Raw genomic sequence first — 26,730 nt, 5'->3', positions numbered from 1 at the left:
ATATTTTAGCTAAATATTTGTTATGAAGTTCACATGCAGCAATAAATATATGTTTTCCGTTTTTTAAAGTTACATTTGGATCAATTCCGAAACTAATTAATATTTCAATTGCTTCGAAGTTAAATGATGTAAAAGCTGTTCGAATAGAATTATGTGTCTTATCAATGAAGTCATTTTTGAGTAGTGTCTTTAAACATTCATTTTTCTTCATTATAATTGAAGAACATATTAAATCTTCATATGAATGATTAGGTGTAAATCCATTTTTTAGAATCAATTTTAATATTTTTTTGTCACCAGAAAAAAGAGCAAAATAACATAATGAATGATCAACTTGATAACGAATACGTGATAAAGAAGAATCAATGGCTAAAATATATGATAAGATTTCATAAGATCCCGATGCACATGCATAATGAATAGGCTCATATAAATCTGGACTTTGAGTTCTAATCGAAAATAAATTACTGGAAAGACAAAATAGAAAAACTTCTAAATTGTCACATGCAGCAGAAATATGAATCAAATGAAGATTGGTCGTTGGTAATGGATAGTTAAATTCGAACCCACTGAGATTAGAAAAATAAATAAACTATAAAGAAAAAATTGGTTGAGATATTTTGTGTTTTGGATACTCTGGAAGCATACAAAGCATTGCATAGTTTTGGTCAATTATACTTTTAGAAATTTTGGTTGGATCAAAATGAATCACTTTTTTAAAAAAAATGAAAATTCAAATATTTCTTTATTTCTAAACGTACCACCAATAGATTTGTTTTACATGTTCAAGTCAACTGAATTTTTGTTTTTTTGATATGTATTATCAAATTTCTCCAAAGAATTTACTTTCTTCAAGACACAACGTGTCTATAATAAAGCGCAAGTATATTTTCATATTTATTTCAAAATACTATTTTTTGATCAATCAGAAAATCATCGAATGTTATTCATGAGATATAACACTCAGCTTCCATCAAATAGTTAATAACCTAATAACGCCACAGTTCCAATATGTTTTAGCATAAACAATTTCATTTTCAATCGTAGAATTGTATTTTTAATTTCAACGAATTAGTTCATTCAGCAAATATTGCAGCAGCATCCATCATCACCAGATCCGCAGCATCCGTCGCAGCAACCCTCTTCCTTTTCTCCCTTTGCCTCTTTGATATCGTGGTCGAGTATTCTCTTTGTATCATCGCCGAACAAGTCGTACACTTCCTTTGCGCCTACTTCAAGTCTAAGCGGTGCTTCCGCGAATCCTAAGAACAAAGTATCGCTCATCACTTCCATTGGCTTCGATATCAACAACAAACCATTTAGTGCGCATGTCATTGAAGTTACGAACATGAATGTAAACTGTGGTGTATCTTTTCCGAAGAATTTCATTCCGATTAAACCACCTACGCAAGCGCCAACAGCCATTGATGCGTATGAATAAAATCCAAATGTAAGACTGATTATACTTGTGTTCAAAAGTTGCTTAATTATCTTCTTCGTCTTAAGGTTTGCCCATCTCTTAACACCTTCTTTAGCTGGCACACCGAACATTGCGCAATAAATTAATGCATAACGATCAATGACTCCGACAAAGAACTTAACGATGGACTTGAAGCAATTGAAGCAACACTTACAACATGAAAATAGACATCCTCAAGAACAACATGAAAGTGTTTCACCCTTCTTACTGATCCAGCGGAAACCATTCGAAATGCCTTCCAAAAAGCCTGCAAGCGCACACGCGCCAAATGACGGGCCGATAGAGTTCAAAAACGCTCGGCCAATTATGCTTTGTGGCATGTAATCAGTTCCGTTAAGGAAGTACCAAGCAGATGTAAGGCCGGCAATGGTTGTATATGTTACGTAAGTGGTCGTTTGAGTTATCCAAAAGTAGGAAAGAATGATATAAACATATAACCAATATGATATGTTACGGCAATAAACAAGAACAGCACCACAGGAAAATAGATATGAAAGAGCTGATTGGAAAATCAATTGGCCAATGCTAAAGAAGAAAACAGCTGGATATTTCTTCATGATCATTGCTGATGATTGAAGAACATCTGCACTGAAGTTTAATTTGGAACAAACTCTGCATTGATATATGAAAACTGCAATGAAGATAACACCAGTTAATATGAGAATAAGTGGAGTCGTAAGAATTGCAAGTGGAATCATACATCCAAGAAGTAAGATAAGCATGACAATCATGGATGATTTGATATACACTCGTGGGCAGAAAAGAACATAGATATAAGTTAAAAAGCCAATGACAACAGTTACGCCAATTGAAACTGCTCCAATAATGAGCATGTCATTACGAGAAAGGTCATCTTTGGTATATGACTCACTTGCCCAAGGCTTACCCATGAAGAATAAAACAGCACTTATAATTAAATTAATCCAAAACAAAACAGTCCAAAATACATTATTCCATTTCCTTTTGGACCCGAAGTTTTGGGCAAAGTTTGCTTCAACAAATGCTTCTTGGTTTTTCCAGAGATAATCATAGGCTGGATCTGTTGGTTCAACTTCATTTCCAACTGCTTCCTCTTCTTTCTCTTCCTGATTATCGTTAATACTTTTAGGTTCTTCAGGAATGTCATTCAGCTCTTTGTCCAATTCCTTTTCGGCAGGAGTAGGGATGGGAAGGTGTTGCATACCTTTGATAGAAAATGGCCCTCTTTTTTTTGCGCAAAAAGAAATGTAAACTTCTAAAATTCAAACAGAATTGAATCAATTTTTTTTGAGCCCATTTACTTTTTCAATAAATCAGAAAAGTAAACCTTTTCCGAACTTGATTCAAAGAAGAAATTGCAGAAAGCATTCAAAATAACCTGAAATGAGTTGAAATTTGACTTAGCTGATCGGAAAAGTGTCAAACGGTAATATAAACAGAGTGTTTTAGTGGTTCTGAACAAAATTGATCTCATAAAGATGGGTTTGCAGAAACGATATTTAAATTGAAGCTGTACTTTGCAATGTCATTAATTCATTGTGTTTCATGGTTGTTGAAGTTTATATGTGAGAAAGAAATCAAGTTTAACTTTATTTTAACGTTGAGTTTCTGCCTTATTATTTAAATATTTAATATTGATGATAATAAAAACATATTGATAGTATTAAATAGAGGTGCAGTCAAAATTTAAAAAATTGATATTTTTCATTCGAAGATATATATTCGAATTCAGTGCAGTATGTTACCTATGTTATCTTATTTAAGTTCAGTTTTACACATGTGAAGAAAAAGTAAAAATACTCAAAAACATCATTTCTTCATATAGAAACAAAAGACAAAAAAATTTAAAATATCATTAAAAAACATAATGTAAATGCAAAAAATAATATTTTGGCGAATTGGGTCATGAATATAGAGGAAATAATCTGATTTTTTCTGAAAATCACATGATTTGACTAGGTTTGTTTCATAAAAAAAATCTTATCACCAAAAATAAAAATTAAAATATATACAATATTTTTTAAATAAATTATCTAAATAAATTATCTAAATAAATTATTTTTTAGATCATGGATAATATAAATATATAAAAAGCAAGAGTATTACACTATTTTATTTAAACTTTAAAATTAGGGAAATTGAATTTGGTTATAAATTGATGTTTTTCTTATTATAAATATGATATATCAATATACTTCAAATTAATTTTTTATCGCATATATATATACTTTATAAAAATAGTAATATTTTCATAAAAACTTTTACCAATCACGAGATCTCCATTTTTCTTATTTCACTTTTTCTCCAAAACGTACAGAAGAAATCCGAAAAAATTTGTGTTCATAGATATGTAGATATCTTCTTCGAGAAATTTCCATCGTGAAAATTTTTTAACGCACCTCTTATTAAATTAATGATAAATATGCAGTGGGTGGAAATAAAAAAACATTTGTCATTTAAAAGGTTATGTGCAGCGTCAAATATATTCCATCGAAATGATTTTTACAAAAGTTATTTTTGCATTGAAAGTTGAATTACTTTAGATAAAATAAAACATAAATATTTCAGCCGATATTACATTCCTTGTGCTTGTGAAATGATTGTACACCTGGATTTTCAAGAGTACAACGAAGTCCAGCTTCAATTACATCATCTAAATTTTGCTTGCTAAGCGCAGAACACTCAATGTACGCACGCGCCCCGATTATTTTTTTCAATACTTCTCCTTGAAGAGTAGGAATTAATTCCATATAGTTATTGAAGGAATTAGGGATACGAAGATCGCTTTTCAACCCAACTAATATGATTGGCTTATTTGGATCATGTTTTTGAATCATTGGATAAAAGATTTTTTGAACATTTTGAAACGATTTAAATGAATTAAGTGAAAAACATATTAAATAAAAACTTCTTGGGCATAAAACTTCAACCTTATACATTTTGTTTGAATACGTAAGGTCAAAGCCAGATAAATTAATTGTATGACCTTCAAAAGTAAAATTTTTGGTATAGTTAATCATGATTTCTTTCCTTTGGAAATCATCCCAAAAATAAGTATCCAAGAAAGATGTTTTACCGATTCCATCATTACCAATAATGGCAAAATCTAAATGCTGCATATCTTATTTACCGATAGGGAAAATTTGATAACTTTTGTTGTGTCATTTTTTGTTAAAAAGTGATTATGTTACTCAATTGCGCATTCTCAGTTTAACCTGATCTCAAAGTTAATTTTATTAAAAAAATTATTATTATTGCTCAAAATAAAAGTTGTATCAATTATTCATGTTTGACATAAATTTATTTAATGATTTTCGAGATATTACTATTTTATATTTTGAATTCAATTTTTGTGGTTTGAATGTGGGAGGATAGAATAACCAATCGAATTTTTCAAATGTAAAATGATTTGGATTTCATCTTGATTTGTTTAAAATATATTAAAAACAAGACATCAATCTAGATTTGATAAATAAAGAAATAGGTAAAAACATATGATAAATTATAGAAATTTCAAAATCAATCATTTGATTATTGATTATATTAAAAATATCATATGTTCCTTTGTGACACTTAATTTTTTTTATAATTATAAGAAATCGTGTTTCAAATTTTTCAATTTATTTTTGTTTTTAATACAGGAAAATTCTCTATATATGTTGATCATATTTTGAGGCGATTTTGATATTTCCTTTTAATTCGTTAATGCTGATTCCTTTTCCCATTTGATTAGAATATTGTTGATATCAGTAATGCCTAATGCTTTTAAATGATATGGAATTGCGTATTCAAATATGCTGTTTGTAACTGTAACATTGGGGATAAATGTGAATGATAATCCTGAATGAACTTATTGTCAAGACATAAAATTCACATTACTTAATGCCTCTTCGTAGATAAGCTAACAAAAATATTCCAAAATTTTGATTATGATGAGTCTGAAGAATGGTCATTTATAAGTGATTATTTAGGAAATTATGAAGAACTTTCAAAGGATGATTGGAAACGTCATAAACAATTAATTTAAGAAGGAATTAATCCAAATGAAATTTTAAAAATGATTTCGATTTCAATCAAATTGATCCATAACTTTATAAAAGATATGACTTTGTTAATCATAATATTTAATTGGCTATGCTGTATTTTTTTCTTCTGTTAAATGTTTTATGTTTTTACTTAAGGGAGGAACTTGTAATTTCTAAGACCTTCAGGTTATGTTGTAAGAATATTATAAATTATCATAGATGATGGTTCCATATGCTTCAGACAAAAATAACTCAATGACTATTTGAAACAAGAAGTTAAGATATATAAGCTTGTAACATACGGGGAGTGCTTAATAATTCTGTCGAATCCTTTTTTTGATTTAAAAAAATAAAATTTGATGAAATGTTTCATTTGTATTTTAGTGTCTCTCATATAATTGAATATATTTGATTTGCTCTCAATTTGGATATAAACATTTAAGGAATAATGATATATTGGACGCAATGAGCGAAATTTTCCAAATTTTGTTGGTTTTTTTCACAATGTACGTTAAATAACTTTTTTTGAGCAATTAAATATCTCCCTGAAGAATGTAAACTTTTTCAATACCATATTGAAAATTGCAATAGATCTCAATATTCTTTCATTTCATTTAAATCTTTTTCTGGGTTTCCAAAATCTCATATGCTTTTTATCTTGACTTTCTTGGCTCGGTCTATAGATTTAGAACTGTCAGCAACTGCTAATTTATCTTATGCCTATAGACGAGGAGGGACATACTTAGAATGGACAAATATCAAAGATCAAGATATCTATTATAAACTTTATCAAAAAAGCAAAGATTCTAATGGTGTTTGGTCTGATTGGAAACAATGCAGCACATATAATAAAGGATCAAAGATCAAAGTGTTGAACATCTATCCAAGTCAGTTTGATGGAACAAATGGAACAAAAGCGATCAATGCCAGTATTTATGAAACGTATAAAGTTTATTTTAAATTTACTAATGAAACACAAGAAAGGGAGTTACCTAAGTCAGCATCACTCAAATTATGGATGGAAGGAGGAACACTTATAGAAAACGGTGTAAAAACAAAAATCGAAGGATTTGGAATAGATCCTGATACAAATCTTCAAATAATATTTGTAGATATAATATCTATTAATGATTTTGAAACTAATATAACAGTAGATAAAAGTTTCATATATAACTATGATGTTATATTTTTTGGAACATGGGATGGCAGTGCTGGATATTCCATCAAAAGAATAACAGCTCAAAATGTAATTTATGAATATCTCAAAAAAGGCTATAGTGTTTTTGCAGGTCATGATTGTCTTACACGAATTTTTGTTGAAAATCATCAAGCTACAGGTTTACTTGCGCTTAGGAATTATTTTGGTATTAAACTAGATTATTTAGATTATAATTATGGTACTAATTATACAACATTTGTATCAGACGAAATATCTATACAACGGAAAGGTTTATTAACTAATTATCCATATGAGATTGGTGATATTGGAAGAATTTTAAAAGTTCCACGAACACATACATATTATCATGCAGCTACTGGCGATGTTTGGATATCATTGAATAATGAAGGAGTTCATGAAGATAAAAATGGTTTAAAACATAATTTTTATCTTACAACAAAAGATAATACAGCTGTTATTCAAACAGGTCATAGTAATTGTGAAGCAAGTGAAGATGAACGAAAAATTATTGCTAACACAATATATTATTTAAAACAACGAACATATGATAATTATACAGAAGATCATTCATCACAAGACATAACACCACCAAAAATCACAGATATTAAATATGATTTAGATAAATTGAAAGTTAAATTTAATGCTGAAGATTTTGGTTCAGATTATAAATTTTTAGTTGAAGCACATTCTTTGATAAATGATAAGATTTTTACTCGATCTAATGAAGTTGATGTTAACGTTAAAACAGGTATTGATCATTATAAATATGTAATTACATCAGAAAAAGAGGTATCATATAAGGATTTAATATATAAAACACTTGAAACAACAATTCCAATCACAATTGAAGATATACAAAATGAAAAGTATTTTCATGTTGCTGCAATTGATAGAGCAGGTAACATTGGAGATATTTCGACAATAAAACTTCAAGATAAAATAAAACTTACAGTAAAATATGAAGACGATTGTGTTATATTAAACTGGACTGGTTTTAATGAAACTCAGAACATTTATTATACTGTTTACTCATCCAGTGATGATGGTACAAATTGGAAACCGATAAGTTCATTTGATTACAATACTACACAAGACATTAAAGTTCTCAATGTCTATCCTCAAAAACTAAATAATACAATTGGTTCAGATATTCCTAATGTAACTTACATGTATGCTGATGGTACGAATCAAACAACTTATCTTTCCGCTGCATTAAAAGTTTGGATGGAAGGAGGCAGTTACGAGTATTCCGGTGAAAATTATACATTTGAACCATATGGATTAAATCCTTATACAGGCAAACAAATCATTCATGTCACGCCAAAGGTGACAAAGGAATTTGATGAAATGACACTTGATGAAATGAAAGAATATGATGTAATTTTCTTTGGGACATGGGATTCTAATGGTGGTCAATTTATTAGTAACGAATCTGTTCAACGTGTTAGTGAATATATTGATCTTGGATATGGTGTTCTCTTAGGTCATGATGTTGTTGGTTCAAGTTATGGTAGAGAAATTGGACTTGGACAAATAGCAGATAAATTTGGAATATTACTTGGAACTACAGATTGTGATCTTTCCTCGTGTTCTAATGGAGACCTTCCATATAAATGGCGTTATTATTCAAATGAAACTAAAGTTACAAAATCTGGTTTTCTTACACAATTCCCATATCAACTTGATCAGAATAGTAATTTTTCTATTCCACTTACGCATACATGTGAAAATGCTGCATTTGGTGATGTATGGATGGAACTTGGTTCTGAATTAAGTCCAAACTATGAATCTAATTTTAGTGCACCTATAAATTATGAATGGAATCTTCCTGGATACTCTGAACCTCGGCATGGTAATCCATATTATTACTTAACAACATATCGGAATACCGCTATGATTCAAACAGGCCATAGTGGTTGTGGTTCCACAGAAGTTGAACGTAAAATTCTTGCAAATACAATTTATTATTTATTCCAACGAACATCGTATCAGTTTTCATATGATAATTCTGCCAAAGATACGAAAGCACCATCTAAACCAACAATCACAAGAATTGAAGGCGAAAGATCAGTTACAATATCTGCAGAAGATCCAGAAGTAAAATATTTATATAAAGTTATCGGAATTACATTTGATGGGAATCATGAATATCAATCAGATGATATTGAATTCTATTTTCCTACTGGAATTAGTGAATATTATTATGTTGTAGATAATAATTCTGATACTGTTATATCATCTGATACTGCAAATCTTCAAAAGACATCCGAAAATGAAATCAAAGATATAATCAATGAAAATGTATATGTTCATGTTGCTGCAATTGATAAAACAGGAAATATAGGAGAAACAGAACATTATTTCATAAGAGAGGATCCAACAAATACATATTCACAATCGGATACATATTCACAGTCAAATTCATTCACTAAAATGAATTCGTTTGTTCAAACAAGTTCATTTGCCACATCAAATACATTTTCATTATTCAGTAAATTTACAGACTCTCTTTTATCTGGTGTAACTTTAACTCATTCTTTTATTATATCTTATATCTTATCATATACAAAATCGTTAACTATTTATAATTCATATTTAACCTCATTTATTATTACAAATATAAATTCATCTTTTACATATATCCCGACATTACTTATACTTTATGATTATACTGTTATTATTTATTCAAAATATTTCAAATATTATTCTGATTTTTATATTATTTTTGAAAATTTTGAAACAAAAGTTGAAGATAAAACCTATGTCTATATTATTGTTGGAGTTTTGATTGCTGTAATTATTATTTCATTACTTATTATATTATTAATACGTATGAGAAATAAAAAACACGAAAACAAAGAAGAATCAAATGATGATATAGAAAAAGTAATGGAAACAAATAATTTTTCTATTGATTATTTAAATAATATTAATGAAGAAGATCCATTTGCAAAAGATTTCAAAGAAGATAATTTTGTAGTTCGCATTTAATGTGAAAAATAATACTAAATAATATGTTTTTTTAAAATTTTTTCAACATTTTTTCATGAACTATGTTAAAATTTCTGACCCACAAAAAAACATTTAAAATAAAAAAAATTCAACTACGCAAATCGAGGTTAGATATCCAAAATACCAAATTTTGAATTCAATTATACGCCTATCATTTTCAAGTCAGAACAATACAATAAAAATTCTTCTAATGCATATCACTAATTTACAACCTAAACGCCTCAATCTTTCTTCTCTCGTTGTCCTTTCTTCAGCTTCTATGAGCAATTGTGTGTCGTTCTCCTTCTTCAGCAAAAATATTGCGCATCAGCCCATTGAAGTTTTAGTGAGTCTTTTTCCAATCAATTGCACCATTTTTCAGTCCCTCTTGGACTAACTCTGTCCAAATCTTAGCACGAGCAATGGTACAAATTTCTGCAGCATCGATACGATTTGTACATAAGTGTTCCCCACTCATCATGTCGCTTTCTCCATCTTCAGCACTTGTTGCACTTCTGTTAAACCATGAAGCGCGCGATCCCTGAGAACAAGATTTAGATATATAAATATAAACATAAGTAATTATTTTTTGCAAAGATAATTTTTCTATAGAAAGTTTATAAACTATTCAATTTTTATCGAAGCTCAAAATTGAATGCCATATTTATCGTATCTGCGCACAAAATTCATTTCACTTATGTTCAAGAAGAACGAAAATATGGAATATGTTAGGCTCGGTAATTCCGACCTCATTGTTTCCCGCATTTGCTGTGGCTGCATGAGCTTTGGTGATAAGACCAAATGGATTCATCAGTGGGTTCTTGATGAAGAACATTCAGAAGAAATTGTCAAAAAAGCTTTAGAACTCGGAATCAATTTCTTCGATACAGCGAATGGTTATTCTGCCGGAACATCAGAAGAAATGCTTGGACGTGCAATCAAGAAATATGCCAAGCGTGAAGATGTTGTCATAGCTACCAAAGTTTATTTCAATGAAGGCCGTCTTTCTCGTCCTGCAATTCTTCGTGAAGTAGACAATTCTCTCAAACGTCTTGGCATGGATTATATTGATTTATTAATCATTCATCGTTGGGATTATAGCACCCCAATTGAAGAGACCATGGGAGCTCTCAACGAAGTTGTCAAAGCCGGCAAAGTTCGTTACATTGGAGCAAGTTCCATGTATGCATACCAATTTCTTAAAGCTCAAGAAGTTGCGCGCCAACATGGCTGGGCCACATTCATTTCTATGCAAGATCATTACAACCTTATCTATCGTGAAGAAGAACGTGAAATGTTCAAATTATTGAAAGAAGAAGGAGTATCATCAACACCATATTCACCACTTGCATCCGGAAGACTCGTTCGTGACTGGGACGCCGAGACATTAAGGTTTAAGACAGATGCAGTCGCAAGAAGTAAATACGATGCAAACCGTGATGAAGATATGGCCATTGTCCAAAAAGTGAAAGAAATCGCCGAAAAAAGAGGAATATCAAGAACACAAGTCGCGCTTGCTTGGATGCTTAGCAAGAGCGTTGTCGCTGCGCCAATTGTCGGCGCTACAAAAGTCGAACATTTGGTCGACGCCGTCGGCGCAGTGAAAGTGAAACTTACACCAGAAGAAATCGCTGAGCTCGAAAAGCCATATGTTCCGCATCATTTGGTCGGACCTCTCTCTCCAGAAGAAGCGGAAGAAAACTTTAAGAAGTCTCTCGGTAAGTAAAATCGATTTTAAGTAAACTTAAATGCAAATGTTTTGTTTTTTAATTAGTTTAGAAGGAAATTACAGGAAAATAAGTGAATTTTTTCAAATTGAAACGACTGAATTCCGCTTGATTTCTAAAAAAATGAAATACATTCTGTGAAAATATCAAATTTCATTACAAAAAATTTATGCTTCCAGAAAGTCATAAGTGCGGTTATTTTATCGTTCGAACAAAAAATCACATAAACTATGCAAAAAATCACCTTTTCAATAGTATTGAATACACACTCAAGAGAACAATCAAACAGACATTTTCAAATTAAAACATATTCCAAATTTGAAACGTGCATTTGTTTCCTGTCAGTCTCTATGCGCCATGAAAGTAATGCGTATGAAAAATAGAAAAATTACTTTTATTGATACGATATTCTCGGGAAATTACAATTTTTTAATATTTTTGAACAATTCATCCATCGTTATTGGGGTAATCTTCTTTCTTGAGTCCTTTTCTCCCACCAAATATTTCTTTGCATTTGGAAACTTTCCGTGGAATCCATTTATTTCTCGTGTGTTCATAACTTCGTCTGCGAACACCACAGCCAATGCCACGTTTTGTGGGTTTTCTATTTCTATATCATAGTTCGAACAATTTAATATTGTTAATATTAAGTTCTTATTTTTTGTTGGCACTTGAGCCTTAATAATTTTTTCTGACAAAACGTCCTCCGAGTCGGTTAATCTAGTCAAAAATTGAGACTTCAAACCGCCTCCGTTTGAGCCCAAAACCGCCACGTAATAATAAAAGTGCGCGAGACGGTTGTTCTGACACTTTTCACTTTTTGGATAGAAACCAAATTCTTTTGCCTTCTGAATAATTGAATAGACGATACCAGTGAAATAATTTGTTTGAATGAAGCCAAGTGGCGAAAGAAATTCTTCGATGAAATATAAAACAGAAATTAAATTTCTTGGTTTAGCATAAGCCACTAATAACTTACCAAATTTAATTGTTTCTTTTTCAGTGATTTCAGTACCAAATGGTAAAAATGATTTACAAATTATATTCATTTTATAAAACACATTCATTAACTTATTAAACTTTTGAAGTGGGTTTGTATTTTCATTACAATATAAATTAAATTCTTCAGCCAAAAAATCGATTTTTTCGAGATTTAAAATTAATTCGAGTTCGACTTTTTCAGTCATGACTTCGAATGCTTTATCCAAAAAGTGGTAAACTTTTTCATCGAGTGCCGATAGATCGATTCGTTGTGAACAATAAACATGAAACAAGAGATTACTTGCGAACTTACTGTATGCGAGGAATAGAGACTTAGATTTGAAGTAATTATTTTCACTATTAACTTGTTTGATTTGAGAAATTTGATTTTTGTATTCATTTGCGAAAAGTTTTGGAGTTTCGATGTATTTATCAATTGTTAATTTATTTGTTGTTGTAGTTTTTATACTATCGATGCAAATGTATTCGATATAATTTTGTAGCTTTAGAAACGGCGTATTAGTCATTGCTATATATTGGTTTAATTTCTTCTTGAAGTTATTCTTTTGAATTATTAATGTTTCCTCATTAAATCGTTTGTTTTTAATGTTGTTCAACATTTTAATGGGATCTGAATGTTCTATCTCTTGATATAAACATAATCGTTGAACAAGATTAACCGAATTACCACAAAGAACAAAGTTATCATAGATTGGATTATTACTACTATCAATGATAATATCAGATCCTGCACAAAAGATTTCCTCAAAATTAAGTTTCTCACGTTTCGATAGCATGTTCTTCTTAAGTAATTCCTCATCTATAGCAAGAATTCCGGGCTGCTCAAATTTGATGCGGTACTTTTGTAAGTCAAAGTTTGGCACTTTTGACGATCGGCTCGAGATGCAAGAAGTTGCTAACTCATCAAAAGAATCATATAAGCTGTTGGGGATAATGCTCTTCTCAATCTCTTGGGTACTTGATATTAAATAACTGGTATCAAGTTCAAGTGTTGATGATTGAATTGAATTTGCAAACCGATGTAGAATATCTTGATTAGTTTGCAGACATGTCATAATTGGTTCGAAAAAGTTCGAAGGAACCTTTTGGTGACAATCAAAGACAAGAAAGCGTTGTGGAGATTTCACAAATTCTTTGAAGAAACATTCATAGAGAATAAGTGAACCTGAAATAGGCTTGTTGTCAATTTGTTTGTTTTTGGTGGATTCATTGAAGATACGCCTAATGAAATTTGGAATCATTGATATTTTGGATTCCCATAATTCATATATCTGGTTCAAAACTTCTTCTGGTTGTTCGATTTTTTTGCTTGTGAGAAGATAAGGGGTAATTATTGGGCTAAAAACAGAGCTAACAAACCTGACAAAAACGGGATGAATAAAAATTACTCTGAGATATTTCATGAAATTAGTAGGCTCAACACCTTTTGAGCAAAATTCGACAAAGCTTGAAACACGTTTCTCTTCTAGGAAAAAGTAAAATGTTGAAGGAATTGTACAATACGTTAAAATGTCAACAAGTGCATCATTTTTGATCGGCGTTTTTGAAACCTTTTCAAGACCAGCAATATCAACAACTTCTGCCTTTCCCTCTAAAATTGGATAATTGAAAGAAATAAGATTTGTTAATATAAGATTACTGTTCTTTGTGAGATGGCGGGAAACAAGATATTGCGTGGAATAATAACATTTTTGGTGTTTTATAAAATCATTTAATGCTGTAGAAATATTGAATTTTGCCGATTTATAAATAAAATCCTCGAACTCTATAAGCGCTGCTTCGTTTTTAACATGTCTTTGTGTTTCATAAGTCAAATCAATAACCTCTTTGTTAATTACTTTGGATGACATTTGAATTTGCTGCTTTTGGGCTGCCCTAATTCATTTAACGGTCACTTCTGTATTCAAAAACGCATAACGAACGTTAATTTTAATTTTTTTAATTTTAATTATAAAAAAAAATTCATGGTATGAAGATTTATTGTATTTTCTATATTTTCTCTTGAAAAAAGAATTTTCTCGTTAAAAAGATAAAATTCTTTGACGGAAATTTGATGACATCGACATTTTCCCTTTTGTCAATTTCAAACTGTTTATGAGTAACTTTCCACTTGTTTTAAGGGTGCTGATGTTTGGGTTTGATGCTCTTTCTCTTCTTGGAAGCATTAACTCTTTTGAGATCGTTGGATTATAATTTTGAAAAAGTGGCATCTGTAAGACCTCTTTTGCTGTTTTTCTCTTTTTTGGATCTAACACGATCAAAGAATTAATGACATCTGCGATTTCTTGATCAACATCTGGTGATATGGCAAAATGACATTTTGTTATGGATTCGATCTTTTCGTGCGATGATGGCCACGGAAGCCTTCCATGAGCTGCTGCATAAAGACAAACTCCAGCTGACCACATATCTGATGCTTGACCATCATATGGAGAATGGGAAAACATCTCAGGTGGTGCATATGACACTGTTCCGCAATGTGTTTGAAGAAGATCTTCAGAGGATGAATAAATTTTTGATTGACCCCAATCACCAACTTTTAGCCGACCATTATGCTCCAAAAAGATATTCTCTGGCTTGAGATCTCTGTGGGCTATGTTGTTTGTATGACAATAGTCAAGAACTTCAAAAAGTTGTTTGAAATAAAATTGAATTGAAACTTTGTTAAGATGTTTGTACCTTTGGATAAGATTTAAAAGAGTTCCTCCAGAGCAATATTCCATAACAAGATAAAAATGGTGATTATCTTCAAAAAAAGAATATAAGCTGATAATACCTGAATGATAAACTGAACCTAAGTTTCCTGTCTCTCTTTCAAACTGTATTAAACCTGATGATGCATTTTTCTCGACAATTTTTATAGCAAAATAACAATTATATTTTTCTGACTTACAAAGATATACAGACCCAAATCTACCTTTCCCAAGTTTCCTAATAAGTTTGTACTCTCCAATTTTGGTATTAACGAGGTCTTCTGTTTCTATTTGACACGGACAATGCATTTTAAAAATGATTCTTTAAGAATTTTAGATTCAAATGTTTATTTTTTATCAATACAAAATTCTGAAAATTGGTCCAAATAAATTTTAGCAGATAATCTTTTTGAGCGCTTAACAAACAGTTTTCAATAAAGATAATTCAATTTGACGTGGTGTCGTCTTAGATTTCAATGAGCACACTCAAATTATCTTTCAAATGCCTGAGCGTTTTTTGACAGAATTTCATAAGTAAGATAATAGGCTATGAAAAGTAAATTCTCGTTTAAAATGCCAATCAAATGAGCTACTAACACCATAATATCTTAATACCAACAAGTGAGCCTGACTGATAAGAGTGTGCTCATCATCACAATATTCCAGAAAATATCATTTTTTCGAAATGACAATATCACTATGATATGATTTTTGAGTATTATGCTGACTAAAGTTAGGACTTCATTTTTGAACTATTCAAAAAACAAATCTGCTTTAAAGAAGACATTTAATACGAGTTTAGTTTGATGACCTTACATGTAAGAAAATGGTCAGTTTTGGGGTGCCCCACACTCCAAACATGTCCAAAGAGGTATACATATCTTGGGATATTGATGGAACACTAATCCTTGGAAATGATGCCACTAAATTCCATTTAAATGCGTTCCATTTAGCATGTGAAGAACTTTTTGGTAAGTGTGATACACCTGAAGTCTTTTTTGGTCATTCGATTGATGGATGGATGGACAAACGAATTCTTGCCGAAATGATAAAGAAGATTGGTTTTGAACCAAGTGAGGAGAACATTTCCAAAGCACAAACAAGAATGGAAGACATTTTCATCGAAACATGTACAGCTATACCTGAAGTATGCAAAGGCGTTCCTGAAACTCTTGCAGAATTGTCGTCAAAACCTAATGTTACAATGGGAATTGCAAGTGGAAACTTTCCTCGAATTGCTTGGAGGAAATTAGAGCTTTGTGGAATAGCTCAATACTTCCCACAAAGGATTGGTGGGCTCGGAGTATTCAATGACAGAAAAGATGCTGTCTTAATGTCGCGTAAGATAGCAGAAGAAAAAACCGGCAAAAAATTTGACATCATTATGCACATCGGCGACACCCCATCAGACATCAACGCAGCAATAGAGAACGGTGTAATACCATTTGGCGTCAAAACAGGACGTGTTCATTATGCTGAATACCCGAAGCCATCATACATCCACGAGGATCTTATTGAAGGACACCAAGAATTGATGAAATTGCTTGAATTAGAGTAAAAACACATTCTCTCCATAATATTTTTTAGTGATCCTGATTTACTTTAACAGAGAAATTGTGAGTTTAGAATGAAAAAAATAATTTTATTGAAATTTCAGTGTTCATAATTTGAAGATATGTTATTTTCATTTTTTTTTAAATAAGATAATAATTATATGTGAGTTTACTTTGTTTGCTATTCCTTCCTCATAAATTATAATTCTTTTAAAAACAAATTATATTTATGGCAAACAAAATGATATTTCTTTGAGATTTTTAACTCAGCTAAAATATGCAATAACATTCGTCAAATTATTTATATTAATTAATATTTTCACAATCATTAACTCAATTTTCATAAAAATTATTTGATATTCCTGTTTGAATGAAAGCACTTATAGAAGTCAAACATTTTTACCACAAAGTAAACGAACATTGAAATTGACTAACTGTGTTTAGCTAAAAATGACGTTTGTTGTCCAAGTTCACCCTTTAGGAGATTTACCATTGGAAGATTTCACAAGATTTGTATGTAGAACAACAGGCATTCAAAAACCTATTGTTATGGTTGAACATGCTTCTTACAATTTAAGAGTTGGTTATATTATTTTTCGGTCAAACAAAGAGGCAGAATCAGCAGCTCAAAAGCTTGATAGAAGCTCAATAGATGGTGAACCATTCCATGCAAGAGTTGTGAGAATTGAAGATGATATGGTTGGTCAAGTTATCATCGAAGATGCACAACCAAACTATCAAGAACAGGAAATTATAGCGAGGAAGGAGCGAAGTATGAGCTCACAAAGTCATCATGCTCAATCAAGTTCACGTGAACGAAAATCATATCGCGAAGTTAAACAAGAAAGCTATCCAGTCAGTGATAGCTTTTCTGCAAAATATGAAACAGCTACTAGTTCTCAAAAATCTTCTCATCGTCACCGAAGATCTAAGGAAGATTCTGATCCTGAAAATTCATCATCTCGACACTCTCATCGTCACCATCGATCTCGTCATTAATTATATTAAATATATTAATAGGCATTTTTTAATTATTATAAATGAAAACAAAAATTTTTCTTCGACGATTTCATAATTGTCATCATTTTTTTGTTGTTTTGTGTGATACTTATTAACTTACAGAAACATTTTAATGAATAAACGTGTTAGGAAAAAACTTTTTTAACTCAAAAGAACCGAAATGAAATGTTATATACTTTTAACTTGTAAATCGTTAATTTTGAATGTTATCTTTTAATTATTTGAAATTAATTTGTATGGGCAAATTGAACAAAAAATGGCAATCGCAAAAAAAATATTTTTTCAAATCAAAAGATGTTTCTTTTAATATTTGAAATCCAGTAAAATTCATTCGAAATATTGTTTTATTGATTTTCCTTTGCAAGAAGCTCACATATAACGCCCATTACATCATCGGGATTATTCTTATGTGTCCACCCGAGATGAATTGCTTCTTGAAATGCAGGAACAACATTTGCACCTTTTGCAGCTGATGTATAATAAAGTGGATACTTATGAGCTGCTGGCCATTTGAATTGCTTTCTTGTAATAGATGGATTCAAATCCATTTTGTTAGCAACAACAATAACGGGAATTTGATTTCTCTGTGAAACTAATTGTTGGTTCCATTCTTCAAGATGCTGGTATGTTTCTTTTCGTGTTGCATCAAAAACAAGAATGGCAGCATGGGCGCCATAGAAAAATGCAGGATGAATACTCTCAAATCTTTCTTGACCAGCAGTATCCCAAATACTTACGAGTATATCTTTTCCGCCAAGGTTCTCATGATGTTCGTATAATGTCAAAGCATAAGTTGAGTTATTAACTGGGTTATATTCTTTTAATAAAAATCTTTCAACAAGCTTTGTTTTACCAACTGCACTATCACCGAGAAGAACAAGCTTCAAATCAGCACGCGAAACGTTAGATTGTGGGAAAAGCTCAGAACCATCCGACATTTCCTAAAACAATAAATTTTAGCCAGCCAACGTACGTTAAATAATTTTCAGACAATTTTGATCGTTAAAAACGGTTTTATTTTTGAGTTCACAAAATTATTTTTATTTGTTCTGTTGGAATAAATTCATTGTTGGTCTATTTCCAATGTATTCACCAATACCTTTAGGTAGATCCGGCTTATCAAATTGGAAATCATTCTCGAAACAAACATTTGGTGCGCCAGGATTTTGTTCTAATCTTTCATGAATTGTTCGATAAATATTTCCCAAATATTCTTTGTCGTTTTGGTTAACCATATTTGAAGGGTGCAAATGTAACCTATAGTCTGGTCCAAAATATCCCATATATTCATTAAAAGGCAATTCATCTTCAATTTCTTGGTCGACTAAAATTGAAGTTTCATATGCCCAACAACGTGCAACATTTCTTACAGTATAGCCGCCACCTCCTGTGACTAATAATGGTATCTTAAAACCTTTCATAAACCTTACACATTCGCCGTGCGCTCTTGTCGTAAGATTGAAACAGCCTAAACGGTCGCCTGTTAATGAGTCAGAACCGCATTGAAGCAAAATCGCGCCTGGCTTGTACCAGTTAACTAGCTCGCCCATTATTTGCTTAAAGAGCGTGATGTAACTTTCATCGTCCATGCCATCACGAAGTGGGACGTTAACAGAGTAATATTTTCCTCTATCAATTCCAATATCATTCAAACTACCTGTCCCTGGGAAAAAATCTCCATACTTATGGAAGGAAACTGTAAGAACTCGATCTGTTAAATAAAAAGCTTCTTCAACTCCATCACCATGATGAATGTCAATATCAATGTACATAACTCGTTCATGCTTTTTGAGTAATTCAAGAATGCCAAGAACACAATCGGCAACATAACAAAAACCACTGGCTTCTGATTTCTTAGCATGATGAAGTCCACCGGCCCAATTTATTGCAATGTCAGCTTTGTTATCATTTAATTGTTGCGCAGCACAAATTGAACCACCTGCTGATATTTGACAAAATTCGTAAAGACCGGTGAATGGTGGTGAATCTGATTGATCAATATTAAATTTGTTTAATACATCTGCTTCGTTAGCAGAATTTTCTGGAGTTGCTGCTTGTAAAAATTTAATGTATTCATCTGTATGAAATCTTGTCATATCATTAAAAGTTGCCCGTTTTGGTCTTAAAATTCTCATTTTTGGATAAAGATTATATGCTAAAATTAGATTATGAGCAATACGAATTCGATGCGGCTTCATTGGGTGAGTTAATGTATAAGAAAAGTTTCCTACATCTTCGTCATAAAAGTACACAACTCTCTTGTTCATAAATCTTTATGTGACTGGCACAAATATTAACATTCAATTTTTTTGACATATATTTCCCCACATTTTGGGGCGGCTTAATTTTTTCGCTTTTGGCGGCTTTGTACGTTATGATTCAAATGGGGAATACATCATCAAGCACTCATTGCTACGAATTAGAAAACATAATATGTTCCCCAAGAAAATTCGTTTCAAGGATATCAGAATCTGATTCAAAAATTTTTACTATTCCTGAAATTATTGAACAAATTCCAGAAGATGCTTCAAACTTTGTTTTTTTAACAAAGGGCCAACCTAAGATTCAGTATGAAATACAGAAGATAAATTTTTCAGTTTGTTTTATCTCACATCCAAATATTCCTTTAAAATTATATCAATGTAGGCGTATTGAATATGAATCATATCAATTTGAAGTTTGCTACATAGATGTATGTTCAGGTGTTCATCTTCAAGATTTCTTAAATAAGACAAAAATTACTCTTCCTATAAATGAACTTCTTACAAGATTAATCCTTTGTATCAATTCAAGTGATGAACAACTTCAAAAATACATTTGGAGGTATCAACAAGCAATCCCATCTGTAAACTTCGAGTTTCAGGAGATTGATATATTCAAACAATATGATGATTTTAATTTACCTGAATCACTTTTCACAAGTAGCTCAGTTCTTCATTTTATATCTGCAAGGAGAAGTGAATATAACTCAGATCTTAATGCTGATAGTCAATTTTACACATCAAGTATACTTATTCCACAAAATGAACCACCAGATTATTCAGCAATTCCTTATAAATCCTCTTCTAAAGGAAGCATTCATACTAAAAAAGCTAAACATAATATTTCGTCAGATGATGAAAATCGTTTTATATCTGAAATCGATTTAAGTAAGCAAACCAATGACTTATTGTCAGAAGGTGATTCATATTATTCAAGTTTAGAAGAATTAGAAGAATATTCTGAAGATGATCATAATACATCAAGTAGAAAAACAAATGCTTTTTCAACAACATCATTTAACATGGTCACAGAACCAGTCTTTTTCACAAATAGTTCTTCAAAACGAAATTATATTTCATCTTCTTCCCAAGAAATGGTTACAGAACCAGTCTTCATTAGTAGTTCATCTAAAAGCACATCAATTTCATCATCGCAAAGATTTGTTACTGAACCAATTTTCCCAACAAATAGCTCAGCACAAAGGAAAGAAATGTTATCATCCAACAGATTAACAACTGAACCAATATTTAGTGATTCATCATCAAGACGAAGAGATATATCATCAATTTCATCATCACAAAAGTTTGTAACTGAACCAATTTTCCCAACAAATAGCTCAGCACAAAGGAAAGAAATGTTATCATCCAACAGATTAACAACTGAACCAATATTTAGTGATTCATCATCAAGACGAAGAAATATATCATCAATTTCATCATCACAAAGATTTGTAACTGAACCAATTTTCCCAACAAATAGCTCAGCACAAAGGAAAGAAATGTTATCATCCAACAGATTAACAACTGAACCAATATTTAGTGATTCTTCATCAAAAAGAAGAGATTTCACTTCAACATCAAGTAAAATGGAAAAGCAGCCAAAATTTCCAAATAAAAGGAAACAAATTGAGTTTTCTGAATCTGGTTCATCACTTAATAAGAACTTAATTTCGTCATCATTTGAAACCGAGCCTATATTTGAAAGCCAAAGGAAATATCAATCAACAACAACGGAAACTAATTCTGAATCTAACAAAAGATTTTTGACGTCTTCAAACCTAACGAAAGTTGATGTTTCTTCAGCCAAGAATGAATCATCAATGATATTTTTATCTTCACCACTTGCGTTAGATACTGATTCTATTTCTGAATTAAGTGAATCATATTCATCTGATGATAATTATTCAACAACAACAAATGAAACAAATCAAAATCAAAATGAAGTAAAATATGAAAAGATTTCATTCAATAATTCTCAAACAGATTATAGTGATATGATTAAAAAGAAAAATTCTTCGGATGATATAATATTTTTATCAACTTCTTCTTCATCAAGAAATAAACAAAAACAAAATTCATCAATTATTTCACCAAGAAGAAAAAAGAATAAATATTCATTATTTGAAGATGATGATGATATAACTAATTCATCAAAAGATAATGATTTTAAATATTATAAATCGAAACAACAAAAATCTTTTAAACAAAAAGTATTTGTAAATAAAAACAAACAAAAGATATTTGATGATTCTTCAAATATTTCTTTTTTGGATTCTTCATCTGATGAATCAACTAAAAAAGAGAAGAAGAAAAGCAAAGAAATTATGTCAAGTGAATCAAATGCTTCATTCAGTGCTAATGTTAACTCAAAAACACGTAAACCACTGACAAAGAAATCGTTTTTGTCAAATAAGAGTTCGAAAATTGAAAAACAAAATTTGTTTAGTATTTCTTTCGATGAAGAAGATGATGAATGAAATATCTTTTTGTGTTATATGTGATTTATATAATAAAAACAAATATAAAATACTTTTTTTTTATTTGTATTTAGAATTCTACGATATCGTTTGTTAATTTTTTCAATCATTTTATCTCTGACAACACCAATTATAATGATAATTAATGTATTATTATCATCAGTGTTTATTATTACATCTTCGATATAAGAAACATAAGAGAAACTCGGATAATAAGTAAAATATTCTGGATAATATATGATTGTATAATTATAATATATAAAATTGACATAAATACACTTTGTTTCAGATTCAATAAAAGCAATTGAACAAGACCTCAAGAAAGCGCAACAGCAAATTGATAAAGCTTTTATATATGATAAAGAATAAATTAAAGTATAAGTGTTAACGAAAGTAAAATTAACTAAAGAAAAATTCATCAAAAATGTATTAACTTAAGTATTTGAATCGATACTTTTTTTTGATTTAGTAAATGTATTTGATCTGATAAATGTATTACTATTTGTAAATGTATTTGATTTAGTGAATATGAGTGTTAGCGGAAGACATTAGTCAAGTATTGTCCTTATTGACACACATATTTCCAAATGTTTTATTTTGATATGTTTCTAATGTCATAACTGTTGTTGCATTATAAAAATGGATTTCCATTTGAATAAACAGAACTTGGTATATAAATATTTCTAAGGTTTGTACATTTTCTGCATCGAATCCAGAATAAATTTCCAATTTCTACTAATGATGTAGTCCAAGAAGAAAGCATATCTGGAAGGTTCTTAGCTTCAGCTAAATTACTAGTAACTGCTTGCCCTATGGTTATATCTGCACTAAATAATTGTACAAATTCAAATAAATCAGTTAATTGAAGCAACCATCTCTTACGAACATTACCAAGTGCTAACTCTACATCAGCTACAAGTGAACGTGATGCTGTTGGAAGTTCTGAGAAGTAGCCGAAATTCAAAAACTTTCGAGCTGCAAGATAAAAATTTCTTCGATATAATTGAAATACATCAGCGCCTTTAGCGATCATTCCTGAAATTGATGCAGTTTTGTTGTGATTTTTATCTTTCTGATATTCTTAAGCTCTTCCATGTTTTTATTAAAGTTAATTTAAGTTTTATCACCGCATTTATCTTTTGAAAAAAAGTAACAACAATTGAAACCTTATCATGTACTAATTTAACATTTATATATTTTGGGTTATGAAAAACCAACTGATATAAGTTATAATTCCTTCGATAGTGTAAATATGAAATATGTTGTGGCATCAATAAATAGATATCGATGTACAGCATTTGGTTCGCTTAATGTATCGAAAGGTTCATCAGTTGAATAATGTACTCAATATGTCTGGTCAACACTTACATTTTCTAAATCAAACAAGTAAAACTATAAATTTCTCATATTTTTGAACTCGTTTCAAATTTAGATAAGTTTATCCAAAATAATAAATCAAATATGTATTTTGATATCAAAGGGATCTTTTAGTTAATTTTTTAAGGTTGGTAAAGATCACTTATATAAATTGGGCCTGTGCACCCTCCGTTATGATAAATGACGACTCTTTCACCAGAAATTTCTCCTACATTGAAAACAGCATCGTATACCCAGCTGTCCCAATTCATGTCTTTGCCATATACTTTTGCGCCTTTTCTCACTCTGACTCTATCACCAACTTTGATTTCTTTCATGAATGTCTCGTTGTCATGATCCTGCATCACTAAAGGTTTATAAAATGATGTGAACTATTTTTCGGCAGAATTAAAACTTCTGTCACAAATACTGTAAAAATAGAGTACGCACAGTGTTGTTTTGTCAATTGAAACTTATAGAAAAAAATTAATTTCAAGCACCACTGATGGTTTATAAAATGCCAAGTCTTTTGACAAAGAATTGATAGAAGTCTCGATTGAAATTTTTCAAAGACTTTGAAAATAAGCCGTCGAATACAACACTTTTTTGTATTTCATCCTGATCAGGATTTTTTTTTAATTAAGATATCTATGTAAAATCAATGTAAATTTAATTATAACTATGTTTTTCATAATGTGAGTAAAATGTTTGATAGCATACAATGAAAGATATTAAGAATTTATTTTCAAATAGACTTCAGGTCAAATTTTTTTTTCATTCAGCATGAATAAATATTGTTTATAGACGACTAACACCTTATTTTATAAGGAAACAGTCTCATGTTATCTTTTTTTCAATTAAAATCATCCGTATGTTATTTTTTAGAGCATTGGTAATGTAACTCGTGTATTTGTAAATATCATTCGAAGTATATATAACATTTAACACAACGTTACACAATTTCCTCTGTTTTTTTGTGCGCAATAGTTTTATTAACGACATCTTATTTCATATGAATACTCATTTAGAGAATCATTAAATCATTTTTTGTACCAAAAAAATTTACATTAATGATCAAAATTTAGATTCATTTCCACTTAATAACAGTATTTTACGTATGCCTATTCCTCCTAATATTATTTACCCACAAAAATTTTTCAGCTTTTTTGTCTTTGAAAGAAAAATGTTAATGAACACATAATGTTATGAATTGTAAAACATTTCAAATTATATTTCATGAAAAACTTATCTTTGCTTCGACTCAATTTGCATATTATTTATATTTAAAAAATACATATAAATCGCTTTTTACAAAAAAATAAAAAATTAAATTATTTCTTTCAGCAAAATTAAGAAACAATCAATCAAAGTATCATCTATAAATATTTGCTTCTCTATATAATTTTTAACTTGCTGAAAACACCATAACAAAGTATTCTTTGCATCGGACTCATTGTCGATTTTGTTCGGAAGTCTTTGAAAGATATTTTCAAGATTTTGCTGATCAAATAAAGAAATATTAAGTTGAACTTTTGATTGTTCTAAAATAAACCTTTTTAATTTCTTTTGAACAAATTCCTTTGAGAGGGATTTCTTTTTATATTTTTCAACAAATTTGCGAACGTTAACATGATAAACGTGATCTAAACGGTCGCTGGTTCTTTGGAAGGATTTAAAACTTGGGGAAATTTTGAAGAGAAATTCGATAGTTTCTTTGGATTTACGCAGTCGTTCAAGTTGATCTTCAGAATTTTTAAGTTTTCCATCAAAGTTAATTGGTTTAGAAAAATATTGAGTTGTACAAATAGAAAAAGCATCATCAATAAAATCACCACTAAATGGAGTTGGATCTTTGTTGTCGATACAACAGTCTACAATGTTGTTAATGATGAATTTATCAAATTTTGTAATAGCAAAATCACCACCATCCTTAAAAATAACATCTCGGTAGTTAGGGAGTTGTCTAAATGTAGTTGAACCTGGTATCGTAAAGCATTTAAATATAAATTCGAGATGATTTTGTCTGAATTTTTTTAAGAGTTCTGCTAAAGCATAGAGTATGTCCTTGCATTTGGGGAAAACAGACATAATTTTGTTTTTGATCTCATTCGTGAACTTCTGAGAAAGAGGCCACGCCGATACTATGCCGTTCAAAAAGCATTCAAAAAAAGCGGTTGGCGCCTTATCGGCTTTTAAATGAATGATGTTTTTGGCTGCAGCGATTTGATATTCAGAAAAGTATTGATAGCTGTGCTCAAAGCTCTTTTGTAATAGGTTCGTAAGGTCAGATGGGGTACGAACTTCCTTATTTTTTATAAAAAAGAAAAAATGGTCTGTGAATTGTTCTTGAAAAAAAAAAGATGATTTGAGAAAACTCCCTACAAGACGAATTGTTATGTCGTCATTTATAAATAAAGCTATAAAATTGAAAGCAGCACACGCTAGTTCATCAAAAGCAAAATTCCCAAAAATTGATGGAAATGTTGAGTTCGCAAAATAACTTATTAACATGTTGTATCGATTGTTTTCCTCAACATCAGGAATGGTAAAGCATAATTTTTTGAGCACATCGGTAAGATTGCAACGAACAACTTTAATTTCATCCTTGTTAATAAACTTTTTTATGGGTACAGAAAGATGAAAACCATACGAAAAATTGAAATCAGCATTAGGCCAATACTGTGCGTTGAGATAAAGAAATTCAATAAGACTATTGACTTTGCAACGAATACTAAAAGATTTGAGTTCTTCTTTTGAATAGTTTAAGCAAAATTGAAGCATTTCCAAATGATTAAAAGAGTAATAGTTTTTTAGGTCAATTAATGTATCATGACCGCTGCTGCTCATGGAATTGATATGTTTTTCCTCAAACTGTAAATAACCGTTACCATTGTAAACTTATCAAGAAGAGTAAACAATTGAATTTCCAAATTTGAGAGCTAAAAAAAAGTGAAAATAAGAAAATTGTTATTATGTACATGAATGC

The 26,730-nt window shown here is 30.4% G+C and overlaps 8 protein-coding genes across 8 annotated transcripts; 3 read left to right on the top strand and 5 right to left on the bottom strand.

Moving 5' to 3' along the window:
* Window positions 1–1,080: 1,080 nt before the first annotated feature.
* On the bottom strand, window positions 1,081–1,551 carry GO595_000097 (XYPPX repeat family protein; the record flags this gene model as incomplete). Its single annotated transcript, XM_067923400.1, has 1 exon — window positions 1,081–1,551. One exon carries the CDS (start codon window positions 1,549–1,551, stop codon window positions 1,081–1,083), a length of 471 nt encoding a protein of 156 aa, XP_067779552.1.
* Window positions 1,552–1,653: 102 nt separating this feature from the next.
* GO595_000096 (XYPPX repeat family protein) lies at window positions 1,654–2,661 on the bottom strand (the record flags this gene model as incomplete). Its single annotated transcript, XM_067923289.1, has 1 exon — window positions 1,654–2,661. The coding sequence occupies one exon, from the start codon at window positions 2,659–2,661 to the stop codon at window positions 1,654–1,656; it is 1,008 nt and encodes a 335-aa protein (XP_067779551.1).
* A 3,469-nt stretch (window positions 2,662–6,130) lies between these two features.
* Window positions 6,131–11,381, top strand: GO595_000095 (aldo/keto reductase; the record flags this gene model as incomplete). The annotated part of the gene is made up of 2 exons (XM_067923178.1): window positions 6,131–9,078; window positions 10,439–11,381. The coding sequence occupies 2 exons, from the start codon at window positions 6,131–6,133 to the stop codon at window positions 11,379–11,381; spliced, it is 3,891 nt and encodes a 1,296-aa protein (XP_067779550.1).
* Window positions 11,382–11,801: 420 nt separating this feature from the next.
* On the bottom strand, window positions 11,802–15,386 carry GO595_000094 (CAMK family protein kinase; the record flags this gene model as incomplete). Its single annotated transcript, XM_067923067.1, has 2 exons — window positions 11,802–13,973; window positions 14,604–15,386. The coding sequence occupies 2 exons, from the start codon at window positions 15,384–15,386 to the stop codon at window positions 11,802–11,804; spliced, it is 2,955 nt and encodes a 984-aa protein (XP_067779549.1).
* A 550-nt stretch (window positions 15,387–15,936) lies between these two features.
* On the top strand, window positions 15,937–16,635 carry GO595_000093 (haloacid dehalogenase-like hydrolase family protein; the record flags this gene model as incomplete). The annotated part of the gene is made up of 1 exon (XM_067922956.1): window positions 15,937–16,635. The coding sequence occupies one exon, from the start codon at window positions 15,937–15,939 to the stop codon at window positions 16,633–16,635; it is 699 nt and encodes a 232-aa protein (XP_067779548.1).
* Window positions 16,636–17,080: 445 nt separating this feature from the next.
* Window positions 17,081–17,629, top strand: GO595_000092 (uncharacterized protein; the record flags this gene model as incomplete). The annotated part of the gene is made up of 1 exon (XM_067922845.1): window positions 17,081–17,629. The coding sequence occupies one exon, from the start codon at window positions 17,081–17,083 to the stop codon at window positions 17,627–17,629; it is 549 nt and encodes a 182-aa protein (XP_067779547.1).
* Window positions 17,630–17,994: 365 nt separating this feature from the next.
* On the bottom strand, window positions 17,995–18,588 carry GO595_000091 (Ras family protein; the record flags this gene model as incomplete). Its single annotated transcript, XM_067922734.1, has 1 exon — window positions 17,995–18,588. The coding sequence occupies one exon, from the start codon at window positions 18,586–18,588 to the stop codon at window positions 17,995–17,997; it is 594 nt and encodes a 197-aa protein (XP_067779546.1).
* Window positions 18,589–18,690: 102 nt separating this feature from the next.
* Window positions 18,691–19,746, bottom strand: GO595_000090 (Histone deacetylase 1; the record flags this gene model as incomplete). Its single annotated transcript, XM_067922623.1, has 1 exon — window positions 18,691–19,746. One exon carries the CDS (start codon window positions 19,744–19,746, stop codon window positions 18,691–18,693), a length of 1,056 nt encoding a protein of 351 aa, XP_067779545.1.
* Between the last annotated feature and the right edge of the window lie 6,984 nt (window positions 19,747–26,730).

The sequence above is a fragment of the Histomonas meleagridis genome (assembly GCF_020186115.1).
Source record: "Histomonas meleagridis strain 2922-C6/04-10x chromosome Unknown contig_1, whole genome shotgun sequence".
Classification (NCBI taxonomy): domain Eukaryota; phylum Parabasalia; order Tritrichomonadida; family Dientamoebidae; genus Histomonas; species Histomonas meleagridis.
Note: the sequence above shows the minus strand (reverse complement) of the source record. Positions and strands in the feature narration are given on the sequence as shown.